This window comes from Nerophis ophidion, linkage group LG04 (assembly GCF_033978795.1).
Source record: "Nerophis ophidion isolate RoL-2023_Sa linkage group LG04, RoL_Noph_v1.0, whole genome shotgun sequence".
Lineage (NCBI taxonomy): Eukaryota > Metazoa > Chordata > Actinopteri > Syngnathiformes > Syngnathidae > Nerophis > Nerophis ophidion.
This window is the reverse complement of record NC_084614.1, coordinates 3,454,075-3,473,921: the sequence shown is the minus strand read 5'-3', so window position 1 is coordinate 3,473,921 and position 19,847 is coordinate 3,454,075. Positions and strand designations below refer to the sequence as shown.

Here is a 19,847-nt window from a genome sequence, read left to right as displayed (position 1 = left end):
TGTCTCCTTGTAAACAACACAGTGTGATGCATTCACTGACGTACTTTAAATAACAGCATGTGTTGCATTCACTGTCACATTGTAAACAACACCGTGTGATGCATACACTGACGTATTGTAAACAACACACTGTGATGCATTCACTGACATACTTTAAACAACAGCCTGTGTTGAATTCACTGTCACATTGTAAACAACACCGTGTGATGCATTCACTGACGTATTGTAATCAACAGCCTGTGTTGCATTCACTGTTATGTTGTAAACAACAGCCTGTGTAGCATTCACTATCACACTTTAAACCACACAGTGTGATGCATTCACTGACGTACTTTAAACAAAAGCCTGTGTTGCATTCACTGTCACATTGTAAACAACACCGTGGGATGCATTCACTGACGTACTTTAAACAGCCTGCGTTGCATTCACTGTCACATTGTAAACAACAGAGTGATGCATTCACTGTCACACTTTAAACAACACTGTGTGATGCATTCACTGTCACATTGTAAACAACTGTGTGATGCATTCACTGTCACACTTTAAACAACACTGTGTGATGCATTCACTGTCACATTGTAAACAACACCGTGTGATGCATTCATTGACGTACTTTAAACAAAAGCCTGTGTTGCATTCACTGTCACGTTGTAAACAGCCTGTGCTGCATTCACTGTCAAATTGTAAACAACAGCCTGTGTTACATTCACTGTCACATTGTAAACAACAGCCTGTGTTGCATTCACTGTCACATTGTAAACAACACTGTGTGATGCATTTACAGTCACGCTTAAAACAAGAGCCTGTGCTACCTTCACTGTCACATTTCAAATAGGGAAACACGTGACTGTTAATCTAGTTTAAGTCGGAAAACGAGGAAAAAAAGTCACCCAAACGTCACGTTTGACAGGAAGTGAGGACACGGCGCTCGCCAACACGCGTAATAGCGGCGGGATGATTATAAATCATACAGACTATTTGCGTGGGGAACACATTTCACGCTTCTTTCCTCCGTGACGCTTTATTGTGAAATGCGGCGCGACGGCAAACAATGACAAGCACTTCTCTTAGGAAGAGTTGTTGCTTTTTTTTTTAAGTGGCTCCTGGGATCCACCGAGACCGTGGAAGAGAAGGAGGAGGAGGAGGAGGAGGAAGAGGAGGAAGAGGAGGAAGAGGAGGAGGCGGAGCACGCCGTGCTGAGTCAGCACCTTTCCTCGCGGGGATCTCACCTGTTTACCTGCGTGGATGCCCCACCAGGTGTGCTGTTGCTAAGCTAACAAGCCTCAGGAGGCGTCTGCCTGGTCGGTCATTTACAAAAAAAAGGTAAACATGCCAAGCTCCAGGCTACCAGGAGCGAGCTGCTACGCGGCAGCTAAGCACACAATAGCACTCCCGCTAGTAGTAGTGGTAATTGAACAATAGTGTCAACAAGAAGTGTTGAATAATTACAGTTCACATTACTCACACATCAGAAAGTATCCAGTAACAAACGTGTCCGCATCTTTCAACTTGCTGAGTCATGAACTGAATTTCGTGACCACTAGATTTCGCCAAAAACATTTACCGCTACGCTTGAACTGCGTTAGCGCGGAATCTCACATGCGAGACCCGGGTCTTCGTGCTGAGCGGGCGGATCGTTGGTTTTGTTGAGGCTGTGACCGGAGCCTTGTGTGGTGCATTCACTGTCACGTTTCAAAAAACAGCCTTTGTTGCATTCACTGTCACATTGTGAACAACACTGTGTGATGCATTCACTGTCACGTTGTAAACAACAGAGTGTGATGCATTCACTGTCGCATTGTAAACAACATTGTGTGATGCATTCACCGTCACATTGTAAACAACACTGTGTGGTGCATTCACTGTCACATTGTGAACAACACTGTGTGGTGCATTCACTGTCACATTGTGAACAACACTGTGTGGTGCATTCACTGTCACATAGTAAAAAACAATGTGTGGTGCGTCCACTGTCATGTTGTAAACAACAGCCTGTGGTGCCTTCAATGTCACATTTTAAAAAACAGCCTGTGGTGCATTCAATGTCCTACTTTAAACAACAGCCTCTGTTGCATTCACTGTCACATTGTAAACAACAATGTGTGATGCATTCACTGTCACATTGTAAATAACAATGTGTGATGCATTCACTGTCACACTTTTAACAACAGCCTGTGGTGCTTTCAATGTCACACTTTAAACAACAGCCTGTGTTGCATTCACTGTCACGTTGGAAACCACACTGTGTGTTGCATTCACTGTCACATAAAACAAAAATGTGTGATGCATTCATTGTCACATTGTAAACAACACTGTGTGACGCATTCACTGTCACGTTGTAAACAAGACTTTATGGTGCATTCACAGTCACATTGTAAACAACTCTGTGTGATGCATTCACTGTCACATTGTAAACAACATTGTGTAATGCATTCACTGTCACATTGTAAACAACACTGTGTGGTGCATTCACTGTCACATTGTGAACATCACTGTGTGGTGCATTCACTGTCATATTGTAAACAACAATGTGTGATGCATTCACTGTCACATTGTAAACAACACTGTGAGATGCATTCACTGTCACATTGTAAACAACACTGTGTGATGCATTCACTGTCACATTGTAAACAACACTGTGAGATGCATTCACTGTCACATTGTAAACAACTGTGTGTGATGCATTCACTGTCACATTGTAAACAACACTGTGAGATGCATTCACTGTCACATTGTAAACAACACTGTGAGATGCATTCACTGTCACATTGTAAACAACTGTGTGTGATGCATTCACTGTCACATTGTAAACAACACTGTGTGATGCATTCACAGTCACATTGTAAACAACACTGTGAGATGCATTCACTGTCACATTGTAAAAAACACTGTGAGATGCATTCACTGTCACATTGTAAACAACATGGTGTGTTGCATTCACTGTCACATTGTAAACAACACTGTGTGGTGCATTCACTGTCACATTGTAAACAACATTGTGTGTTGCATTCACTGTCACATTGTAAACAACACTGTGTGGTGCATTCACTGTCACATTGTGAACATCACTGTGTGGTGCATTCACTGTCATATTGTAAACAACAATGTGTGATGCATTCACTGTCACATTGTAAACAACATTGTGTAATGCATTCACTGCCACATTGTAAACAACACCGTGTGATGCATTCACTGTCACACTTTAAACAACACTGTGTGATGCATTCACTGTCACATTGTAAACAACAGTGTGAGATGCATTCACTGTCACATTGTAAACAGCAGCCTGTGGTGCCTTCAATGTCACACTTCAAACCACAGCTTGTGGTGCCTTCAATGTCACACTTTAAACCACAGCCTGTGGTGCCTTCAATGTCACACTTTAAACCACAGCCTGTGGTGCCTTCAATGTCACACTTTAAACCACAGCATGTCATGCCTTCACTGTCACATTGTAAACAACTCTGTGTGAGGCATTCACTGTCACATGGTAAACAACTGCCTGTGTTGCATTCACTGTCACACTTTAATAAAACACCGTGTGTTGCATTCACTCTCACACTTTAAATAACACCGTGTGATGCATTCACTGTCACATTGCAAACAACACTGTGAGATGCATTCACTGTCACATTGTAGACAACACTGTGTAATGCATTCACTGTCACATTGTAAACAGCAGCCTGTGGTGCCTTCAATGTCACACTTTAAACCACAGCCCGTGGTGCCTTCAATGTCACACTTTAAACCACAGCATGTCATGCCTTCACTGTCACATTGTAAACAACTCTGTGTGAGGCATTCACTGTCACATGGTAAACAACTGCCTGTGTTGCATTCACTGTCACACTTTAAAAAAACACCGTGTGTTGCATTCACTCTCACACTTTAAAAAAACACCGTGTGTTGCATTCACTCTCACACTTTAAATAACACCGTGTGATGCATTCACTGTCACATTGCAAACAACACTGTGAGATGCATTCACTGTCACATTGTAGACAACACTGTGTAATGCATTCACTGTCACATTGTAAACAGCAGCCTGTGGTGCCCTCAATGTCACACTTTAAACCACAGCCTGTGGTGCCTTCAATGTCACACTTTAAACCACAGCCTGTGGTGCCTTCACTGTCACACTTTAAACCACAGCCTGTGGTGCCTTCACTGTCACACTTTAAACCACAGCATGTGGTGCCTTCAATGTCACATTGTAAACAACACCGTGTAATGCATTCACTCTCACACTTTAAATAACACCGTGTGATGCATTCACTGTCACACTTCAAACCACAGCCTGTGGTGCCTTCAATGTCACACTTTAAACCACAGCCTGTCGTGCCTTCACTGTCACACTTTAAACCACAGCCTGTGGTGCCTTCACTGTCACACTTTAAACCACAGCATGTGGTGCCTTCAATGTCACATTGTAAACAACACCGTGTAATGCATTCACTCTCACACTTTAAATAACACCGTGTGATGCATTCACTGTCACATTGTGAACAACACTGTGAGATCCATTCACTGTCACATTGTGAACAACACTGTGAGATGCATTCACTGTCACACTTCAAACCACAGCCTGTGGTGCCTTCCATGTCACACTTTAAACAACAGCCTGTGTTGCATTCACTGTCACATTGTAAACAACACTGTTTGATGCATTCACTGTCGCATTGTGAACAATACTGTGTGATGCATTCACTGTCACATTGTAAACAACTCTGTGTGATGCATTCACTGTCACACTTTAAACAACACTGTGTGATGCATTCACTGTCGCATTGTAAACAACACTGTGTGATGCATTCACTGTCACATTGTAAACAACACTGTGAGATGCATTCACTGTCACACTTCAAACAACAGCCTGTGGTGCCTTCAATGTCACACTTTAAACCACAGCCTGTGTTGCATTCACTGTAACATTGTAAACAACTCTGTGTGATGCATTCACTGTCACACTTTAAACAACACTGTGTGATGCATTCACTGTCGCATTGTGAACAATACTGTGTGATGCATGCACTGTCACATTGTGAACAACACTGTGTGATGCATTCACTGTCACATTGTGAACAACACTGTGTGATGCATTCACTGTCGCGTTGTAAACAACACTGTGAGATGCATTCACTGTCGCGTTGTAAACAACACTGTGTGAGGCATTCACTGTCACATGGTAAACAACACTGTGTGATGCATTCACTGTCACACTTTAAACAACACCGTGTGATGCATTCACTGTCACACTTTAAACAACACCGTGTGATGCATTCACTGTCACACTTTAAACAACACTGTGTGATGCATTCACTGTCACATTTTAAACAACACTGTGATGCATTCACTGTCACACTTTAAACAACACCATGTGATGCATTCACTGTCACATGTTAAACAACACTGTGATGCATTCACTGTCACACTTTAAACAACACCGTGTGATGCATTCACTGTCACATTTTAAACAACACTGTGATGCATTCACTGTCACACTTTAAACAACACCGTGTGATGCATTCACTGTCACATTTTAAACAACACTGAGTCAACATTTGTCAACATAAACAAGTGTTAAATAATTACAGTTCATATTACTCACATATTAGAAAGTATGCAGTAACAAACGTGTCCGCACATTTCAACTTACTGAGTCCTAAGCTGAATTTTGTGAATTATCGTGACCACTAGGTGTCGCTAAAAGCAATTACTGCTATACTTGAACTGCGTAGAAAGAATCAAATGTGATTAGTAGCCATTAGTGACAGCACGTCACCTGAGAACTTTTTTTAATTAGCGAGTGTTAGCACAGGCGGGTAAAAAAAAAAAATAATAATAATTCCAAACTGATTTGAACGACTCGTTTGTGACTCGCCCATCTCTTGCACGTACTTTGTTGAACTCTCCTCCGAAGCACAGTCGCCATGGCAACACACACAACCTCCGCCATATTGATTTTAGCCTCCAGCTCTTATTGTGAAAGTCCCATTGTTTCATTTCAATATGCAAATGTCAGCACGTTTATCAAATCAAACACCTTAAAAAAAAGCTAGCAGCTTTGAAGTGTGTGTGTGTGTGTGTGTGTGTGTGTGTGTGCGTGTGTGTGTGTGTGTGTGTGTGTGTGTGTGTGGCTGATGAAATGTTTGGACACAAAAAGCGGCGTAAAACACGCTTCCTGACTCGTGTTTGCTGCGTGGGGCGTTCAGGTCATGTGGAAGAGTCGTGTGATGATGCGTTCAGGGAACATGGTGAGCGGTGGGAACACTTAACATGCTTCTAAAGAGGACATTTTTCTAGATCACGAGCAAGTAAAGTGTCCTCTGACAGCTTAAAGGAGTTTTTTTTTTTAATTAAACATCAAAAATGTATCTACTTGACCATTTTAATCGCTAGAATTCCGATAAATTTAAGTTTTTTCTCAACAAATTTAATCAACTTTTTTGTGTAAAATTGTTTTTTGTTTATTTTTCCAATAAAAAAGAAGTATATTACTCAAAATGTAAAATGAAAAAAAAAAAATTTAATTTTAAAAAGATAAAATAATTGTGTTTTTTTACTTAATTTTTAAATTTAAAAACTTGTAAAATTGCAATAATTTTTGTGTAAAATTTTCGTTTTCGTCTTGTAAATAAAATTAATTTTTATCAAAATGAAACAATGTGGTTGGAAAAATTATGTTACGACCATTTTCTGGTAAAAAAAAAATATATAAATAAATAAATAAAAATAAAAATAGTTTTCATCAATTTTCCACAAATCCAACCTTTTTTGTTGTAATATTATGATTCCTCTTATAAAATTTAAATGTATTAGTGGTAAAAACATTAGTTGTAATATTTTCATTTTTTTTTAACTTCATTTTTTTAGCTAAAAACTACTAAAATTTCAATAATTTTTGTGTAAAATTTGAGGGGTTTTTTTTGTAAAAAAAAAATGCATTTTTCTCCAAATGCAAAATGAAAAAAATAGGTTGGAAAAATAATTTTTCAGAATAATTTCGTTGGTTCTTTTCCTCTTTGGTCCGGAGAACAAAACATCCATATTTTCCCAAAAAATTTTCAAATGTAGACTCGTCAGACCACAGAACACTTTTCCACTTTGCATCAGTCCATCTTAGATGAGCTCGGGCCTAGCGAAGCCAGCAGCGTTTCCGGGTGTTGTTGATAAAACTGCTTTTAAAGCCAATCACGGCACCCACCTGTTCCCAATGAGCCTGTTCACTTGTGGGATGTTCCAAATAAGTCTTTGATGAGCATTTCTCAACGTTCTCACTCTTTTTTGCCACTTGTGCCAGCTTTTTTTTAAACAAGTCGCAGGCATCAAATTCCAAATGAGCTAATATTTGCAAAAAATGACAAAGTTTTCCAGTTTGAACGTTAAGTATCTTGTCTCCGCACGGCCAGGATGAGGCGCACACGGCGAGTGCTCAACATGACGCCGCCAAGTCGTTTTGTGGCGTTACGCACGCTTGTTGTTGAGCCGCGTCGACACTTTAAGAAGACCAACCCCGTCGCTCGCTGTGCGCTAATGCTAACGCTAACGCTGGTTGTCAGGATGTCAAACTTCTTTTACTTCCACCAAAATGACAACTAAATGCAATTTTGTCTCCTTTTTGTGTTCTGCTGGGGTTTTTTTACATAACACACACACACACACACACACACACACACACACACACACACACACACACACACACACACACACACACACACGTCTTGTGAAAATGACACGTTTTTCTCGTAATACGACTTTCATCTTGTAAAATTGCGAAATTTCATATAAAAATTTAACAAATTCTGCAATAATACATTTTTTTTGCATCAATTTTTTTTTTACTGGTAAAATTCAGATTAAAAAAAAAATTATTCGAATTTTCCAAATTTTTTTTCCTTATCAATTTTCTCTTGTTAAATTGCACATTTTACTATGTTTTTTTTTCTTAGTGAAAATATTTTTTCACCAAAAAATGATTCAGAAATCCAACTGTTTTATTGTCATTATACAACTCTTATAAAATATTAATAATTGTTGTCAAGATTATTATTTTTTTTAATTGTCCCAGATTTTTCTTCTGCTGGGGTTTTTTATGTAACACACACACACACACACACACACACACACACACACACACACACACACACGTCTTGTGAAAATGACACGTTTTTCTCGTAATACGACTTTCATCTTGTAAAATTGCTAAATTTCATATAAAAATGTAACAAATTCTGCAATAATACATTTTTTTTGCATCAATTTTTTTATTAATGGTAAAATTCAGATTTTAAAAATAACAATTTGAATTTTCCAATGTTTTTTTCCTTATCAATTTTCTCTTGTTAAATTGCAACATTTTATTGTGTTTTTTTTCTTAGTGAAAATATTTTTTCACCAAAAAATTATTCACAAATCCAACTTTTTTATTGTCATTATACAACTCTTATAAAATATTAATAATTGTTGTCAAAATTATTATTTTTGGAATTGTCCCAGTTTTTTCTTCTGCTGGGGTTTTTTATGTAACACACACACACACACACACACACGCACACACACACACACACACACACACACACACGTCTTGTGAAAATGACACGTTTTTCTCGTAATACGACTTTCATCTTGTAAAATTGAGAAATATCATGTAAAAATTTTACAAATTCTGCAATAAAACAATTTTTTTTTGCATCATTTTTTTTTTAATGGTAAAATTCTGGTTTTATTTTTATTTTTTTTAGAATATTCCAGTGTTTTTTTCCTTATCAATTTTCTCTTGTTAAATTGAAACATTTTATTGTGTTTTTTTTTTCTTAGTGAAAATATTTTTTCACCAAAAAATGATTCAAAAATCCAACTTTTTTATTGTCATTATACAACTCTTATAAAATATTAATAATTGTTGTCAAGATTATTATTTTTTTAATTGTCCCAGTTTTTTCTTCTGCTGGGGTTTTTTATGTAACACACACACACACACACACACACACACACACACACACACACACACGTCTTGTGAAAATGACACGTTTTTCTCGTAATACGACTTTCATCTTGTAAAATTGCGAAATTTCATATAAAAATTTAACAAATTCTGCAATAATAAATTTTTTTTGCATCAATTTTTTTTTTACTGGTAAAATTCAGATTAAAAAAAAAATTATTCGAATTTTCCAAATTTTTTTTCCTTATCAATTTTCTCTTGTTAAATTGCACATTTTACTATGTTTTTTTTTCTTAGTGAAAATATTTTTTCACCAAAAAATGATTCAGAAATCCAACTGTTTTATTGTCATTATACAACTCTTATAAAATATTAATAATTGTTGTCAAGATTATTATTTTTTTTAATTGTCCCAGATTTTTCTTCTGCTGGGGTTTTTTATGTAACACACAAACACACACACACACACACACACACACACACACACACACACACACACACACACACGTCTTGTGAAAATGACACGTTTTTCTCGTAATACGACTTTCATCTTGTAAAATTGCTAAATTTCATATAAAAATGTAACAAATTCTGCAATAATACATTTTTTTTGCATCAATTTTTTTATTAATGGTAAAATTCAGATTTTAAAAATAAAAATTTGAATTTTCCAATGTTTTTTTCCTTATCAATTTTCTCTTGTTAAATTGCAACATTTTATTGTGTTTTTTTTCTTAGTGAAAATATTTTTTCACCAAAAAATTATTCACAAATCCAACTTTTTTATTGTCATTATACAACTCTTATAAAATATTAATAATTGTTGTCAAGATTATTATTTTTGGAATTGTCCCAGTTTTTTCTTCTGCTGGGGTTTTTTATGTAACACACACACACACACACACACACACACACACACACACACACACACACACACACACACACACACACACACGTCTTGTGAAAATGACACGTTTTTCTCGTAATACGACTTTCATCTTGTAAAATTGAGAAATATCATGTAAAAATTTTACAAATCCTGCAATAAAAATATTTTTTTTTTGCATCATTTTTTTTTTAATGGTAAAATTCTGGTTTTATTTTTATTTTTTTAGAATATTCCAGTGTTTTTTTCCTTATCTATTTTCTCTTGTTAAATTGAAACATTTTATTGTGTTTTTTTTTCTTAGTGAAAATATTTTTTCACCAAAAAATGATTCAAAAATCCAACTTTTTTATTGTCATTATACAACTCTTATAAAATATTAATAATTGTTGTCAAGATTATTATTTTTGGAATTGTCCCAGTTTTTTCTTCTGCTGGGGTTTTTTATGTAACACACACACACACACACACACACACACACACACACACACGTCTTGTGAAAATGACACGTTTTTCTCGTAATACGACTTTCATCTTGTAAAATTGAGAAATATCATGTAAAAATTTTACAAATCCTGCAATAAAAATATTTTTTTTTTGCATCATTTTTTTTTTAATGGTAAAATTCTGGTTTTATTTTTATTTTTTTAGAATATTCCAGTGTTTTTTTCCTTATCAATTTTCTCTTGTTAAATTGAAACATTTTATTGTGTTTTTTTTTCTTAGTGAAAATATTTTTTCACCAAAAAATGATTCAAAAATCCAACTTTTTTATTGTCATTATACAACTCTTATAAAATATTAATAATTGTTGTCAAGATTATTATTTTTTTAATTGTCCCAGTTTTTTCTTCTGCTGGGGTTTTTTATGTAACACACACACACACACACACACACACACACACACACATCTTGTGAAAATGACACGTTTTTCTCGTAATACGACTTTCATCTTGTAAAACTGTGAAATCTCATATAAAAATGTAACAAATTCTGCAATAATACATCTTTTTTTTTGCATTTTTTTTTTTTTTACTGGTAAAATTCAGATTTTAAAAAAAAAATAGAATTTTCCAATGTTTTTTTCCTTATCAATTTTCTCTTGTTAAATTGCAACATTTTATTGTGTTTTTTTTCTTAGTGAAAATATTTTTTCACCAAAAAATTATTCAGAAATCCAACTTTTTTATTGTCATTATACAACTCTTATAAAATATTAATAATTGTTGTCAAGATTATTATTTTTTTAATTGTCCCAGTTTTTTCCTTTGAAAATGTTAATCTCAAAGAACTAATTTCATTTTGTAAAATTGCAACAATTTATTGTACAATTCTATTTTTTAATTCGATCAAATATTTATTTTTTTACTTTTTTCTAAAAAAAAAAATTCAACATTTATCTTGTAAAATTCTGACTTTCATTTTGTAAAATTGACCTAATTTCTTGTAAAAAAAAATAAAAATAAAAAAAATAAAAAAGTGGTTTCATAATATTCCAAACTTTTCCTCTTGTTGCTCCAGATTTGTTTTTTAATTTGTTTTAAATGATCAAATCTTTACGTGAAATTAAAATGATTTCTTGTAATATTCAGATTTTATTTTTGTAATTATTTTGACTTTTTCCACTAAAATTACTCATTTTTCTCAGAAAACGACGTTCATCTTGTAAAATTTAAAAATGTCATGTAAACCAAACCAAATTCCGCAATATTACAAAAATATATATATTATTTTGCACAAAAAAATGATTTGCAAGTCCATCTTTTTTAATAGAAATATTACGACGCTCGTGGGGACTTGTCCAGGGTGTACCCCGCCTTCCGCCCGATTGTAGCTGAGATAGAAGCCAGCGCCCCCCGCGACCCCGAAAGGGAATAAGCGGTAGAAAATGGATGGATGGATTACGACGCTCCTTGTAAAATAGAAATGCTTACTTGTACAATTAAAAAAAAAAAAATTCTAACTATTCCGTTTTTATTTTCTTGATCATTTTTACCAATTTTATGTTGTAAAATTGCAAAAGAAAATAATAATTTTTTTCTTACTGAAAATAATTTTTAATCTAAAAATTAATTACAAGTCAAACTTTTTTTATCGTTATAATACAACTCTTGTCAGATATAAAATCAGATTTTTTGGTCATTTTCCCATTTTTGTCTTTAAAAATTTTAATCTCAACGAACTAATTAAATTTCGTGAAACTGCAACAATTTATTGTACAATTTAGATTTTTGTTTGTTATAAAAAAATAATATCATCTTTTATCTTGTAAAATTACTACCTTCTTTTTGTAAAATGTACTTATTTTTTTTTGTTTTAAAAAAAATGGTGTCATAATATTCCAACCTTTTTCTTGTATTATTACAAACTTTAAAAACATTACTAGTCCATGTTTTTTTCAATGACCAACTCCTCTTGTGAAATTTAAATAATTTCTTGTAAAATTCAGAAACATATTTTTTGGATGACTTCGACTTTTTTCCACTAAAATTACTCTTGGAACACATTTTTTTTGTAATATTACTACTTTTTTTTGTACTATATTGCAGCATTTTTCATTTATTTCTAAATATTTTACAACTCCAACTTTTTGATTGTAATATTTTGATTTCTCTTGTAAAATTTAAATTATATATTTAAAAAAATATATATATATATTTTTTTTCATGTATTTATTTTTATTCATTGTTTAAATTATATCACTTAGCATATAAAAAAATGTTCCCGTCAGTTTTTATTCTCATAAAATTGCAAAATTTCATCTTGTAAAATCACGACTTTCTCTTAACACAAGTTTCATTTTGTGAAGTTGACTTAATTTATTGTAAAATATAAATAAAAGTGGTTTCATAATATTCCAACCTTTTTCTCGCTTTATTGCTGATTTTTTTTTGTAATTACAAGTCCATGTTTTTTTTGGAATGACCAGCTCTTATTGTGAAATTAAAATAATTTCTTGTAAAATTCAGATACATGTTTTTTGGACTACTTCGACTTTTTCCAGTAAAATTTCTCTTGGAACACATTTTTTTTTTTGTAATATTACTACTTTTCTCTTGTAATATTGCAGCATTTTTTTTAATTTAAAAAATATTTTACAAGTCCAACTTTTTGATTGTAACATTGTGACTTCTCTTGTGTGTATATATATATATATATATATATATATATATATATATATATATATATATATATATATATTTGTTTTTTTTTATATATATAATTTAAATTTTACATATATATATATATATATTATATATATATACAATTTAAATTTTACAAGAGAATTCACAATGTTACAATCAAAAAGTTGGACTTGTAAAATATTTTTAAAATTAAAAAAAATGCTGCAATATTACAAGAAAAAAGTAGTAATATTACAAAAAATGTGTTATTATTATAAAATATATTTATATATATACAGTATATACAGTACAGTATATATATATATAAACATATATATGTATATATATATATATATATATATATATATATAATTGTAATTTTACAAGAGAAGTGACAACATTACAATCAAAAAGTTGGACTTGTAAAATAATATAATTTAAACAATGAATAAATTATATATATATATATATATATATATACATATTTATTCATTGTTTAAATTATATTATTTAGCATATAAAACATTTTAGCCCCTCAGTTTTTAGTCTCATAAAATTTGAAAATGTCATCTTGTAAAATCACGACTTTCTCTTAACACAAGTTTCATTTTGTGAAATTGACTTAATTTCTTGTAAAATATCAATAAAAGTGGCTTCATAATATTCCAACATTTTTCTCGCGTCATTGCAGATTTTCTTTTTAATAAGTCCATCTTTTTTTTCAATGTGAAATTATAATTATTTCTTGTCAAATAAATTAATAAATAATGACTTCTATTTATTCCATTAAAATGACATTTTTCACAGAATACGACTTTATTCTTGTAAAAATTAAAATGATTTCTTGTAACAATTTTTTTTCAAGGAAATATTACTATTTTTTTTACCTTCCACGCTGCTAACTACTTCCTGTCTGTAACCCTCAACAAAAGGAGAATTTGGACGACTTCCTGTCGTGAGTCACGGTTTATATTTAGCCTGAAAGTCAGACTGGATGAATTAAAAAAAAGTGCTGACGTCGATGTTTGGACGGCGTTGTGAGCGAGGAGCTTAGCGGGGAAGAGGAGAGAAAAAGACGCGGTGGGGAGGCGTTTGGTTGCGAGCCAACGCCGGCAGCAGCAACAACAAACACTTCTTGTCCTCCGGTTTGGCGCTGTGGGCGGGGCCTAATCATCAGCGCCATCGGGAGGATGAAGATCAAAGCCCAACTCTTCACGCCGCTAATCACTTCCTGTCAGCTGATCCCGTCTCTGAGGACGAGGGTACCGGAAGGACCCGGCGAGGTCCGGTGGAAGATAGCCCACTTATTTTATTGGCAGCTTTTGTTTGCTTTGCACGCCTCAACACCAGCGGGACGGGAACGGAACCATCACACGGTCGTCATGGCAACCAGCGCCCTGGCAACCGCATCTGAAGCACCACGACTTGTCCCGACCACACAAAACACATCGAAATTCAATTCAATTAAATAACACAATAAAACAGAAAGTCGGACAAAACTAAATAACAAAATAAAACGGAAACAAAAGTGGGACCTAATTAAATAACAAAATAAAACAACAACAAAAAGTGGGACAAAACAAAATAACAAAATGAAAGGAAAACAAAAGTGGGACCAAACTAAAAAACTAAATAAAAGAAAAAGTGGGACCAAACTACAAAATAGAATAAAACGAAAATGGGACCAAACTAAATACAAAATAAAACAAAAACAAAAAAGTGGGACCTAACTAAATAATAAAATAAAAATAAATTAAAAATGTGGGACCTAACTAAATTACAAAAAAAAAAAAAAAAAGTGGGACAAAACTAAATAACAAAATAAAATAAAAAAGTGGGACAAAACTAATAACAAAAAAAAATTGGGACTAAACTAAATAAGGAAATAAAACAAAAAGTGGGACAAAACTAATGTAGTAAAATAAAATAAAAATGGGACCAAACTATAAGTAACAAATTAAAACAAAAAAAGTGGGACCTAATTAAATAACAAAATAAAAACAAAAAAAGTGGGACAAAACAAAGTAACAAAATGAAACGAAAACACAAGTGGGACCAAACTAAAAAACTAAATAAAAGAAAAAGTGGGTCCAAACTAAATAATAGGACAAAACAAAAATGGGACCAAACTAAATACAAAATAAAACAAAAACAAAAAAGTGGGACCTAACTAGATAATAAAATAAAACAAAAACAAAGAAGTGGGACCTGACTAAAAAATAAAATAAAACAAATAAAATAAAGTGGGACAAAACTAAATAGTGAAATAAAACATAAAAAAAAGTGGAGAAAAAAACATTAAAAAGTGGGACGAAACTAAATAACAAAATAGAACAAAATCAAAAGTGGGCCCAAAATAAATTAAAAAATAAAACAAAAAGTGGGACAAAACTAAATAAGGAAATAAAACACAAAGTGGGACAAAACTAATGTAGTTAAATTAAATTAAAATGGGACCAAACTAAATAACAAATTAAAACAAAAAAAAGTGGGACCTAATTAAATAACAAAATAAAACAACAAAAAAAGTGGGACAAAACAAAATAACAAAATGAAAGGAAAACAAAAGTGGGACCAAACTAAAAAACTAAATAAAAGAAAAAGTGGGACCAAACTACAAAATAGAATAAAACGAAAATGGGACCAAACTAAATACAAAATAAAACAAAAACAAAAAAGTGGGACCTAACTAAATAATAAAATAAAAATAAAATACAAATGTGGGACCTAACTAAATTACAAAAAAAAAAAAGTTGGACAAAACTAAATAACAAAATAAAATAAAAAAGTGGGACAAAACTAATAACAAAAAAAAATTGGGACTAAACTAAATAAGGAAATAAAACAAAAAGTGGGACAAAACTGATGTAGTAAAATAAAATAAAAATGGGACCAAACTATAAGTAACAAATTAAAACAAAAAAAGTGGGACCTAATTAAATAACAAAATAAAAACAAAAAAAGTGGGACAAAACAAAGTAACAAAATGAAACGAAAACACAAGTGGGACCAAACTAAAAAACTAAATAAAAGAAAAAGTGGGGCCAAACTAAATGATAGGACAAAACAAAAATGGGACCAAACTAAATACAAAATAAAACAAAAACAAAAAAGTGGGACCTAACTAAATAATAAAATAAAACAAAAACAAAAAAGTGGGACCTGACTAAAAAATAAAATAAAACAAATAAAATAAAGTGGGACAAAACTAAATAGTGAAATAAAACATAAAAAAAAGTGGAGAAAAAAACATTAAAAAGTGGGACGAAACTAAATAACAAAATAGAACAAAATCAAAAGTGGGCCCAAAATAAATTAAAAAATAAAACAAAAAGTGGGACAAAACTAAATAAGGAAATAAAACACAAAGTGGGACAAAACTAATGTAGTTAAATTAAATTAAAATGGGACCAAACTAAATAACAAATTAAAACAAAAAAAAGTGGGACCTAATTAAATAACAAAATAAAACAACAAAAAAAGTGGGACAAAACAAAATAACAAAATGAAAGGAAAACAAAAGTGGGACCAAACTAAAAAACAAAATAAAGGAAAAAGTGGGGCCAAACTAAATAATAGAATAAAACGAAAATGGGACCAAACTAAATACAAAATAAAATAAAAACAAAAAGTGGGACCTAACTAAATAATAAAATAAAAATAAAATAAAAAAGTGGGACCTAACTAAATTACAAAATAAATCAAAAATTGGGACTAAACTAAATAAGGAAATAAAACAAAAAGTGGGACAAAACTAATATGGTAAAAATAAATAAAAATGGGACCAAACTATAAGTAACAAATTAAAACAAAAAAAGTGGGACCTAATTAAATAACAAAATAAAACAACAACAAAATTGGGACAAAACAAAATAACAAAATGAAAAAAAACAAAATTGGGACCAAACTAAAAAACAAAATAAAAGAAAAAGTGGAACCAAACTTAAAAATAGAATAAAACGAAAATGGGACTAAACTAAATACAAAATAAAACAAAAACAAAAAAGTGGGACCTAACTAAATAGTAAAATAAAACAACCAAAACAAGTGGGACAAAACTAAATAGTGAAATAAAACATAAAAAAGTGGAGAAAAAAACATTAAAAAGTGGGACAAAACTAAATAACAAAATAAAACAAAATAAAAAGGGGGACCAAAATAAATAACAAAATAAAACAAAAACTGGGACAAAATTAAATAACAAAATAAAATAAAAAAGTGGGACAAACCTAATGACAAAAAAAAGTGGGACTAAACTATATAAGAAAATTTAAAAAAAGTGGGACAAAACTCCATCCATCCATCCATTTTCTACCGCTTATTCCCTTTTGGGGTCGTGGGAGGCGCTGGCGCCTATCTCAGCTACAGTCGAGCTAAATAACAAAATAAAACCAAAAAGTGGAACAAAACTAAATAATAAAATAAAACAAAAATGGGACCAAACTAAATAACAAAATAAAAAAAAGTGGTACCTAACTAAATAATAAAACAAAACAACCCCAAAAAATGGGACGAAACTAAATTGTGAAATAAAACATACAAAAAAGTGGAGAAAAAAACATTAAAAAAGTGGGACAAAACAAAATAACAAAATTAAACAAAATCAAAAGTGGGACCAAAATAAATAATAAAATAAAACATTAAAAAAGTGGAGAAAAAACATTTTTAAAAAGTGGGACAAAACTGAATAACAAAATGAAACAAAATCAAAAGTGGGACCAAAATAAATAACAAAATAAAACAAAAAGTGGGACGAAACTAAATAACTAAATAAAATAAAAAGTGGGGAAAAACTAATTATAAAAAAAGTGGGACTAAACTAAATAATAAAAAATAACAAAAATGGGACAAAACAAAATAACAAAAAAAATAAATAAAAAGTGGGACCTAACTAAATAATAAAATAAAACAACAACAAAATTTGGACCAAACTTAATAATAAAATAAAACAAACAAAATGTAAAACAAAACTAAATAAAATAAAACAAAAAATAAGTGGGCCAAAACTAAATAACATAATTAAAATAATGAAATTAATATTACAAAATGAATCGGACAAAAAAAATTTTTAAACTATACAAAAAAATGAGTAGGCCAAAACCACTTGATGAAATAAAATAAATAAATTAGTGGGGGGGGGGAAAATGCCTGAAAAAAAATTATGAAATGTATAATAAAAACAAAAGGTGGAACAAAACAAAATAAGAACAATGTTACCCAAAAAAAGGACAAACCAATAAAATAAAATAAAAACATAAGTGGGACAAAACTAAATTAAAATTTTGAAATGTATACAAAAAAAATAACAGTAACAAAACAAAATAAAATGTATACAAATAACCGAGTGAGACAGAACAAAATAACTAATAAAATATTACATAGATAAGAAAATAAGAGTTTTTGTAAACATAAAAAAAACAAGTGTGGAAAAAACTATATAACAACATTTTATATATATATATATATATATATATATATATATATATATATATATATATATATATATATATATATATGGAACACACAAAGTAAACAAAAAAATAATAATATGTGGGGCTAAAAACAATTCCAAAAAATATATGAATGCACATTTTGTCTAAATGAGTGGGACAGAGTATGACATGGTGTAGTTTCATTCACACGCCAACATCAAGTATTCATATTTTCACTCCCCCAGCATCAAAACATCTTTTTTTAACATTGGGCCTACTTTTTATTTTATTTTGAAAGGCAAGCTAATGGGTACAGTGACGGCTGCCAAAAATATATCATGAGTCTCCTTTTTCCAGTCCCTCATCTGGATATCGTCATTTCCAGTTATCCAGTATCGCTCAATCGCTGTACAGTATCCTCAAACATTTTATTATTTATTTCTTATTAACGAGGTATCGTCCTGACAGCGAGTGCAGTATTGCTGTATCGTCAAAGCATCACAACACGTAGTCCGATACGGAAGGCCGATGTCCGAGCCTTGCTTTTGTCTCCTAAGCGGTATGATATCCTCACAGTATCGTGTGATTAGCGCCCTGGTATCATTAAGATACAACCCCACAGAATGGTGAAGACTCCCGTGGGGGACATATTGTTTGGACCACCATCCACGCACCTGTCCAGGTGAAACCCGGCCATGACCTTTGACCCGCGCCTTCGTCCTTCTCCGCAGCCGTGCGGCGCCGCTTCCTATTTTAGGCTTCTTCTTTTTTTTCTTTTACACCAGCAGCTTGTGAATTTTTCATGGCTCACTTTCAAACAGCACACACACACACACATACACACACACACACACACACACGCGCAGTGGTGGCACTCACCGCGTCCGAACATGGTGGCCTTTCTAGAAGCGTCCGCGCGGCAGCATCCTCCTGGTGAAAGTGAGCGTGCGAGGAGAAGAAGTTGGTGACAGCGTGATGGAGCACGCCATGGTCGTCCTCAGCGTGATGCGGCCACCTCGCGCATTCTTCTTCTACTGACTCCGCACACACACACACACACACACACACACACACACAGCTGCTACACTCTCGCTCCGCCTCCCTCCCTCTCTTCATCTGCCCTCCCTCTCCTCTTCACCAGCCCTCCATCCTCTTCCTCGATGCGCTACCGCTGGACACTTGATTAGGGAACGACCTCAAATGTCTGCTGAGCGCGAACATGCCGACATCATCAAATGTGTCCGCTAGCGCATGGTTTCATCGCTGTATCGTCAGGCAGGCTTTATCTGATTCTGATATTAGCAAAAACTGGAATGTTTTGGTGAAATCTTGGGAAAGAAAGTAATACAGCATCAATCACAAAAAAACATTTGGAGAGTACTTTTTCAGACATTAACATACACAATATAAATTAGTGACCTTGGGCATCTTGACTGGCTTTATCTGATTCCGAATATATT

General features: G+C 32.6%; 1 protein-coding gene across 1 annotated transcript in view; it reads right to left on the bottom strand.

Annotated features, from left to right (window-relative positions):
• The window catches only part of LOC133550756 (reticulon-4 receptor-like 1), a 42,577-nt gene extending 23,164 nt beyond the window's left edge, over positions 1-19,413 (bottom strand). Inside the window, exon 1 of the mRNA XM_061896764.1 lies at positions 19,267-19,413. Coding sequence (XP_061752748.1) covers positions 19,267-19,279 — 13 coding nt within the window. The 5' untranslated portion in view covers positions 19,280-19,413. The remainder of the gene's footprint in view (positions 1-19,266) is intronic.
• Positions 19,414-19,847: the final 434 nt, after the last annotated feature.